This window comes from Atractosteus spatula, chromosome 8 (assembly GCF_055471065.1).
Source record: "Atractosteus spatula isolate fAtrSpa1 chromosome 8, fAtrSpa1.hap1, whole genome shotgun sequence".
NCBI lineage: Eukaryota > Metazoa > Chordata > Actinopteri > Semionotiformes > Lepisosteidae > Atractosteus > Atractosteus spatula.
In genome coordinates this window covers 27883915-27893672 of record NC_142713.1, presented here as the reverse complement: position 1 = coordinate 27893672, position 9758 = coordinate 27883915, and the positions used below count along the sequence as shown (strand labels likewise).

The 9758-nt window shown below is 40.0% G+C and overlaps 1 protein-coding gene across 1 annotated transcript in view; it reads right to left on the bottom strand.

Annotated features, from left to right (window-relative positions):
- Window positions 1-634: 634 nt before the first annotated feature.
- Window positions 635-9758, bottom strand: part of ptprr (protein tyrosine phosphatase receptor type R) — an 88547-nt gene continuing 79423 nt past the window's right edge. The window contains exons 11-14 of the mRNA XM_088923385.1: window positions 5872-5982; window positions 3605-3762; window positions 2750-2863; window positions 635-1534 (exon numbers count right to left, since the gene is read on the bottom strand). Coding sequence (XP_088779511.1) covers window positions 1441-1534; window positions 2750-2863; window positions 3605-3762; window positions 5872-5982 — 477 coding nt within the window. The 3' untranslated portion in view covers window positions 635-1440. The remainder of the gene's footprint in view (window positions 1535-2749; window positions 2864-3604; window positions 3763-5871; window positions 5983-9758) is intronic.

The window sequence follows — 9758 nt, the reverse complement described above, 5'->3', positions numbered from 1 at the left end:
GGTACAGTACAGATATTAAATGAAGAGGATACAATACGCTGTACGATAACTGATTAATGCAAATGTAACAGTAGTTTTCTGTTTGATGATCAACAAATGATTATGTATTTTCCAAATTCTGATGTTTACAAACTTAAATATACCCCCAAAAAATAATATTATGCATTGATATGCTAGCACTTGCTTTAACGTATGAACTGATTTTAACAGAACAAATACTTTAAACAGAAACCTCCTTTAATTGTAGCCCCAATAAATGTACTGTTTTGATCTTTCACATGGTCAGGATGTTGTAAAGATACAATGAACAGCCCTTTAAAATTTGTAGTGATTTAACCCTGACAAATGGCTATATTAAACAGGCCATTATTAGGAAAGGTGTGTAAAACTGATTTGTAAATGTACCAATGTTGTGAGTGGCTTAACTACAAGACAAGGCTATCAAAGCCACCACCTTAAGCATAATATGATTCAGTAATAAATATAAGCATTAAATGGCAAAGGAGCTTCTTTGGGAAAGACTTCAAGCATCCTTCACATACCAAAAAGCCACAAGTAATACATGCCATATGTTCTAAAATATTTAGGCAGGATAGCTTGTTGTTGTCCATGTAGTTCATATTTTGGTAAAAGGTTTTTTTTGTAGCTTTTTTTGTAATTGGCAGAAAAACAGGACTGCAAAATGAAAAAAAGTGTATTGAGTTGAAACAGAATTCCATGTTACTTGGACCTTCATATTTTTTATCTCTCCATTTCTGGTTAACACCACGCTCCCCTACCTCTGTATTAACAATAATCATAGAACCAATTAACCAGAAAACCTATGAGTAATCCATAACCTGACTTGGTTTAAGTCTCCTGCTGCAGATGTGTCTGCTGGGACGGTCTGGCTCACAAATACTTCAACCACTTCGAGTAGAGTATAACAGTCTTTTGAATTGTAACTTCTGTCAGTGTGATCTCCCATTTTGCAAGCATTTAACTGATTCCCATTTTCTTTCAACTTACTATTTTATCAAAATCAAATAAGTAAAACTGGCTTTAGATACCAAATCCATTAGCATCAAGAACAGCCATTAGTTACTTATGCAGAAGCTGGATACTACTGGCAGAAGTCAAGAATTGTTGGGTACTACTGGTACAACCATACTGTAAGAATACACTTAAACCTGCAGCACTGGCAATGAGATGGAATGCATAAATTCTTATAAGAAAAGCTTTTTTGAGGCAGATAAAAGAAAAGAAGGATATACTACATTCATTAATGGACACTCATCTTTCCAGGTTACCTGCCATCCTAACTTGTGCCACACAAGTTCATCTTAGAGAAATGCAACTGGATCGCACTCCTTGTGTGAGATGCTGCCAGTAGGTAATACAATTACCTTTCAACTCTTCCTCCACATAAACGAAGACTTGGCAAAACAGCACAACAAATTATCACTGGCCAGCGTCGGTGGAGAGCCTGCTTTCGTAGAGACTCAAGGCATGGTGCACAAACTCGTACTGTTCACCTGTCTGGATCATGCCTCCTCTACACATGGAGAAGAAACAAAATGACAAAAAAAATCTCAGCATAAGCTAGGGGGAAGAACACATCATGCTCAAATGTACTCTAGACATGTTTTACCACATCTATCCACAGTATTTCTTTGTCTTCTGCAAACTACATCTACTACTGTCTACAGCTGTATTTGCACACACTTACAGTACACTGGCTATAGCAATGCTTTTCTTAAGCATGGATGAAAAAACGAACCAGAAAAGGAAATGCTTTACAACAGCCCACCACATACAGGTACATATCACATACTGTATGTCAACATACATTCCATCATATACTGTACACATATACTGTATGTAGTAATCAAAGATAAAGATGTTGAGGAACTTGAAAGCATGATTAGTAGACATGGGAACGGAACAGAGTAATTGCAGTAGACTGGTGCAAATGGATTTATATAGGGGTAAAGCAAATATGAAGTATTGGCTTGCTATTATGAATTGGTACTTACTGACAATTACCCTAAAATACACTGCAGCATAACACTGTATTATAAAAGACAAACCACTTGTCCATGGCTACTTGCTTTGACATTACATGTGCAAAAAGACCTGTTTTCTATAGTGCTGTGTTACAAAAAGTTAAGAGCGAATTAATGGTCTGTTCTTTCTTAGCCATGATTTTGCTCTTAACAGTCATGACCCGGGACAGTTTGTAAAGACTAATTATACTTATAATGTGGCCTGCAGAGATCTCATCCTGCTTAGTTTTACTTCTTTCCTGTTCTTCTCTGCTAACGGTAGCCCCTCCCAGGCACTGAGCACTAAATCATATTCAGACTGTGCAACACAATCTCTGACATCCTGTCTGCATAGACCAAAGGGGTCCTAACAGTGTTCCCAGCCCTCCACCCTTTAACATCATCACGCCTCTCTTTGCACAAGCACAGGAAAGTGCTTTTGACCACCACTGAGTATATGCATAACAGTCAGACCAACACGTTAGTAAGGAATCCCTATTTTTCTGTGTTGCTCCTGCAGTTATTATTAAAACTGGAGAAAACACACAGTTAGATGTATTAAAATGTTGGGAAGAGGTTTTTTAATGTCCCATTGCATAACGCATGTACTTCTTATATCTCTCCTCAACTTCAGTGTGGCATTCCAGTATCACATCATAGACCATTTGTGGTGGAATATGCTGTATTTTCCCCAAATTCCAAAATGGCGGAGCCACTGTGCATACCTGTCAGCCCGAAGCTGGCACACAATGCCAAGCACATCAACCACCCCTTCTTCTTGAAGCTGGCGGCACCCGATCGTCGTGGCAATGAAACACCCAGTCCTGCCAATCCCGGCACTGCAGACACAGAGCAGTGTGCACAGAGGTGAAAGGTTAGACTTGGAATCAGAGGACATCCTTCGATTATCAGGCCTTCTGCCTAAGAAATGAAAAGTGGTGCTCCAATTGTTCTAGCAATGCTAATTGTGTGAATCTGTGAAGGCTCTAAATGATTTGGAGCTTATTCCTATGCTGTTTTTTTTTGTTTGTTTTGGAACGTAGTGTAACAGTGATGCCACATATTATGAAGACCACATCACCGCAGAGGAGTACGCTTTGAAGTGCAAAGGCAGATGTAATGGCCTATAGCATTTTGTTTATATACTTCACCAGCCTTAGATGAACTTAACCTGGATTCTGTGGCATGAAGCTGACAGAAGACAGAAGATTCTCCCTGGGTGGGGGGGCTTGTTTACTGATAGCGGATGCTGGTACAGTTGGGTGACCAGGAGCAAGTGGGATAAAGCACCAAGGTCAAGGAAATAAGAGTAATGTCCACCCTGGACAGCTGAACCCAAGGACTCTGACTGCTACTCACACTGTCCCTTAAAGCAGATATCAGGTGGTTCTGAAACCAAACAATATACCACAATTATATATTTCAAGTTCAGAACGGTTTCATTCTAAGGATTAAACAGGGGACACTAACTCATCAGCCCTATAATAAGCCATGTCTTATTTTAACTTAAACATGAGTATATGGGGAAAATTCTCAGTCCCTTGAGTTCAAGCCACCTACAACACTTTCCCAGTCCCCACCTGCAGTGAACTATGACCGGTCCCCTGGAGCCCGATACCCGGCGATCCTCCTCCACCTCTGTCATGAGCTGCAGCAGCGGCTGGGTGCTATCGGGGGTCTTGTGGTCTGGCCAGGACGTGTACCAGTAGTGCTTCACATTATGAGACTGGCCTCCTTGCTGTCATAACCAGAGCAAAAAAAAAAGGAAGCCCTTTGGAAGAGGAGTATAAAACGCTGTTTCATAGAGTGCAGGCAGTCTCCCTCAAACTCAGCAGATTTTCAGCTTGAGAGACCACACACATCGGTCAACAAGAGACATTAAACAGCCTAAACACACATTCCAATATACCAAACATGAATGGTACCACAATATCAGTGTCATTTCTACACTCGGGTGTTTACTGCAGTGTAGCATTAAGGCTTTTATTTGTCATCAGGAAGCTGCTTATTTCTTGTAAGGATAATGACAACCATCAGCCTACCCCAGAAGCACTAGGCACAAGATACGATTCCAGACCAACCAAACAGCTCATGTACCCTTAAAGTGAGTGCAGGCTCACTTTAGAGAAACTGATTAACCGAGCCAACATATCTCTGGAAGGTAGTGAGAAACCAGAACACCCACATGGACAGACCATGCAAACTCCACATAGAAGGTGCCACAGATAGGATTCAAAGCCAGGACCCAGAAGCTGTGAGGCAGCAGTGTTAACCACTACAGCACCTGGTTACACTGTGAGTTTCATATTTGTACAAAATACAGAATGCATCACACGATGAGAGCTTCCCTTGTTTTTATGAATAAGCTTGACAAAATAATAAAAAACATAATGAATAACAAACACAAAGAAGTACACTTAGAAAGAATAGGCTCATTATGGAGCTTTTAAGCCAGCAGAAATCTATGACTGCTCTGTCACAATTTTTCTTATAGCAAAATGCAACCCAGCCGTATGTCTTTCAATAAGAAAGTAAAATAACAAAAACAATCTGATAAGTTTGATCTAGGAGGAACTGAGTCTTCCACCTAGCCTTGTAAAGTAGATTTTGTATCTGCTGGCTGAGCTGCCACCAAAAGTCATTGTCCTAAAGAATGATAGTAATTTTCACAATTACCAGACTCTCTATTACTATATACTATATGGTATGGACATACTGTATATTTTAAACACACTGGCAATTGCCATGTTCAAAACAAACCATCACTTATGAGAAAAGACTTATATTATTGTAAAGAGAACAATAAGGGAATATAGTGTTGTGTGAAACAAAGGCAACTTTACATTGTTAAGAAGGCAGAGCTGACATTCATTGCTGTTCTTCAAACACCTACATGACATCTACTATTACATTACTATTTACAGTACATTACATTTACTATCTACTTTTTTAAGATCACTTTACTGGCCATATACTGTACAATTTCTTGTATTAGGAGTTCGTCTTTTCGCATACCCCAACTTGCTCTCCACAAGACACACGGACAGGGAGAGAAGCTTGGGGTCAGAACGCAGGGTCAGCCTTTTATACAGCGCCCCCGGAGCAGTTGGGGTTAAGGGCCTTGCTCAGGGCCCCAATGGAGTAGGATTCCTCTGACAGCCACAGGATACGAACCGGCAACCTTCCAGCCACAGGCGCAGATTCTTAGGCGCAGAGCCATCGCATCACCCCCAGTTCTGATTTACAATGTGTAACAGCCAAAGAAAAAAAAAGCAATCTAATTTCAAGTACTTTGCCATTTAAGAAAATGTACTGGACAGTATGCAGTATGTTTTAGAAATGTACTTTGCTAGACAACAAGCAAAATATGTGCGGCAGACACTTTCAGTCCCTTTTTTTTCCTTAGACAGCATACTTGTGGCTCACTCAGTCTACAGTGACTTCAAGACAGTCTTGTTTTTCTTTGGTGCACTCAATCTTTTAAAGCATTTCCTTCTATTTCACATATTTTAATAATGTTGTAAAGTCAGAGAAGATAATGTAGGGATTAAACACATCTGTTACAACACAAAGCTTCTGTGCTTGTTTGGCAACATCTGATAAGAAGCTGTATTTTTAACTATCGAGGAAACAGTGCTGTCCTCACGATGCAGTGACAGAAACAACAGCTGGATTAATAGGCATCCACAATGTTCTTTATTTCCTTTCCTTTTGCCTCTAATACCGTCTCCAGCACACCCAGAATAAAGTTCAAACCACACGCATTTGTTTCGCTTGATCTGTGACCATTTAATGTCCGAATCTTAACTGTAGTTCTCAGCAAACTTGGCACTGAACTCGCGGTTACCTTCAGAGTCAGGCTGCGGATGGTGTAATGGTCGCAATCCTTGACACCATTCACAAGAACCTCCACCTTCCCATATATGCCTCGTTTCTCTGGCCAGTAGAGCACACATTTCTAGGAAAGAAAAGAAAATGAGGTTACCGTCTCTGCCTTTCATACCTAGAGCTCTGGCTCCTGGCCTCATCATACCATGGGCAAACCCACTCTTTTGTGCCAGATTCCCATTATTTTTAACACAGTGCTTTCCAGAATCAATTTAAAGCATTTTTGTTCTAAAAAGGCTTTACCACAATATCTTAAAGTGTTCCTTCCTTTTCAGTGTTTTCAGAATGTGACCATCAATCTGGTTAAATAAAGCCTGACTATCCCAAAAACCGACAAGACCATACAAGAACAGGCAAAAACTGCTTTGAGCTTTATAACGCACTTCATAAATGATGGTATGAAAATGAGCAATTCAAGTCGGTCAAAGCAAAACGCATCTCCCTGCATTTTGAGAATGCTACATCTATAAATGAGACTATCCCTTGAAATGAAAGCCTCATCCAGCCCATATAGATCATTTTACTTGTATAGTGTACCAACACCCCTTTTAAAGCTTTAAGAAAAAGTAAACTAAATAAATAAACCAATTATTTAAGAAGCAAATTTGTGCTAACTTACCTCAGATACTGTAGTTCAAACAGCGCTTTTCAGTAAGTGAAGCCAGAAAAACAAATAACTCTGCGAAGCATCTTTAAATGCTCGGAAAAGGCACCCATTGTTTAACAAATCAGTGTTATCAAACGCTCAAATCAGAGGCCCCAGAGGAGCAGGCCACTCCTTGACTATCCAGAGTTCATTGTTAGTGTGTAAGAGACGTCAGTGGCTAATTAAGGACAGCACCTCTTCTGAAAGGCCCAGATAAAGAAGGCCGCTGTGATGTCCACAGTCTGATCCACAGTCTGATCCCAGGGGCGTTATTCTTTATACTGGACCAGCTGGGCCTGGCCAGACAACTGAAGTTTATGTTCGTCTGACTGTCCCATTCCATTGCATTGTGATCTATTTTTAGCTCCTGAATTCCACCGCGTTCTGCTCCTGCCAACGTCTGGAGAAAGTGCCCTGGTGAACAATACTGTGTTCTTTCTAGCACTTGTCAGAGTAGTGTGCTGGTCTGCCATTAGGACTGTCTCCGTGACAACACTGTGCACGAGAATGTTTCCCTGAGACATGAGCCAGTGGATTTAAAAGATTTTCCCATCATGTACCTTAACACAGTCAAATGCCTTCGATTAATGTTGAAAAGCAAAATGGGCTGTATTCAAAACAATATTAGGAGATCGCCGATGATTTCCAAGGAAAAGTTTTAGTGTATTTTAAAGAGTCACATTTTCCCAGAACAAGTGCAAATCATTCATTATTTACAGTACTTTATTTTAATCACCTTTGTCATCTTGGAGCAAAGAAGATTTGCCCTTTGTATTTATATTTGTATTACTGTACATAAGTATTGTTAATAGCATTTGTTTTGATTGTTTTTTTGTATTTATTACCATTGTGGACCCACCTTGTTTTCCTTTCCTTGTTACTTCCACCATTTTGTGTCAGGTTACAGAACCTGATTTACCTCTGGCTTAAATGGAGGCTTACTTGTCCATCAAGAAGATTAAAGGGTGGAGTTCAGGGTGTTTAAAGGGGAACTGCACTTCACAGACCAATTTCTCAGTCAAGTTATTAAATCACAGTAACCAAATAAGTGAATTGATAGTATCACAAAATTTTACAAATTCTGAACTAAGCACAAAACGTGACCTTTGTGAAAGACCCCTGGTTGCGATGTGAAGCAGCCCTTCCTGCTCACTAGTCACTGAAATGACTAATATAATTAGATGTATGAGCGAATAAGTTCAGGTTGTGCAGCAGATATTTCAACACAGAAATGTTCCAATGTGATTATTATTATTAATAATAATAGCTATCAGTGGGAAGGCAAACAGAGCAATGAAGCCAATTCAGAAATGGGGATTATTAGGATGTCATGATTGGTAAGGGCCAATGGGAAATTTGGCCAGGACACTAGGGTAACACCCCTACTCTTTTCAAGAAATACCCTGGGATTTTTAATGACCACAGAAAGTCAGAACCTCAGTTTTATATCCCATCCGAAGGGTTGTACCTTTTTTCAGTATAGTCCTAATGCTCCATCACTATACTAGGGTATTAAGAGCACCCCCTACTGGCCCCACTAACACCCCTTCCAGTAGCAATCTACTAATGGGAGGTCTCCCATCCAGGTACTGACCACCCTCACAACTGCTGGGCTTCAGTAGGCTGCCAGTTGTGAATTGCAGGGTGATATGGCTGCTGGCAGAGCTAGCAAGTAGTATTTGTTGGCAAAACCAATATTTTGATGGAATTAAAAGAGATGTGTTCACAAGCTTGCTTTTTTCCAATGTCATAAGGCCGCTTCATATCACCAGGAGTTGTGATGCCTCACAGAATCACAGAATATGTGGAAATTAAGTCCATTTTGTGATGTAAATTGAAGGTTTTAAAAGTTACTGTGTACATTTTACTTCCCTTCTGGTTTGAAATGCACTCTTCAATGCCGATACTTTCTAACCCCGAAATATAAAAAAGAAGGTTGATGCTCCCCTTTAACCTGGCACTCCTTGTCTTTGCAGTGATTATGCCTTTGCTATTATATGGATTTGTTTATTGTAGTTTTGATGATAATAATAATAATAATTGCTTTCACTTATATAGCGCTTTTCTGGACACTCCACTCAAAGCGCTTTACAGGTAATGGGGACTCCCCTCCACCACCTCCAATGTGCAGCCCCACCTGGATGATGCGACAGCGGCCATAGTGCGCCAGAACACTCACCACACATCAGCTACTGTATCAGTGGGGAGGAGAGCAGAGTGATGAAGCCAGTTCATAGATGGGGATTGACGTATTTAAACTAGTTGGTAGGACAGCAGGTTCTTTTATTGTTTTGTCTTTTTTCCCTTCTGTAAACCATTTTCTGTGGCAGTGCACTTCAGTAAAAAGTCACACTGTTTTGGACTTAATTTTTTCATCTGGCCTACATTCTTCTTGATGTCTGTGACCTCCCCTGAACTCCGGGTGATTTAGTCCCAAATAAAAAATATCGTAATAACCATGTGATATACAGTACATACAAAACACAGATGCAAGAGAATAGAAAAGTATTTCAAGAGAAGATTTCAGCAGGTAAGCAAAAGAAGAAACAGGAGTGTTACTTCAATCCATCTTCGCCTCTGGTCTCCTCTACAGTAAGAAGGTAGTAGGTTGGGACGAGAGGGCTTTTTTTGTTGGAACCACATTCCCAAAAAGGTGTTGGAAGTCACTAGTTGTCCTCAGTCTCCTGGCCAATCAAAGGAAGACAACTGATTGGGTGATGGTGAAAACCAGGAAGCAGAGGCTTCCAGTTGGCCCTTATCCTCTGCCCCTTAAAGGGAGTAAAGGGAGTAAGGAAGTGAGTGAAAAACCAACGAGTATGTGGACACGTATCGTTAGTTTATTTTGGAAAAGAGTTTTGGAATTGTATGAGAATTTTGTTTTAAAGCCAGTTCTCAGATTCACTTCCCAGTTATTTATGGAGAGGACATTAGATTAAAAGAAGTGCAGGTAGAGCTCAATGAGGAGCTTAGGTTTTGTTTTGATTTCTTGTTTTTACTCACATTATATAAAAAGAACACATTTTACCTTACGGGTGTATTTATGTGTCTGGTTTGCCTGTTTTCAATACCTACTACGCCACCTGGTTCCTGGGTATATTACAATACCTATTACATGTTTAAGTACTGAATGTAGTGAATTTATGGATATTAATAGTTCTTTTATCTCTGAGAAAGTTTCCTTTTATTAATTTACAATGAAG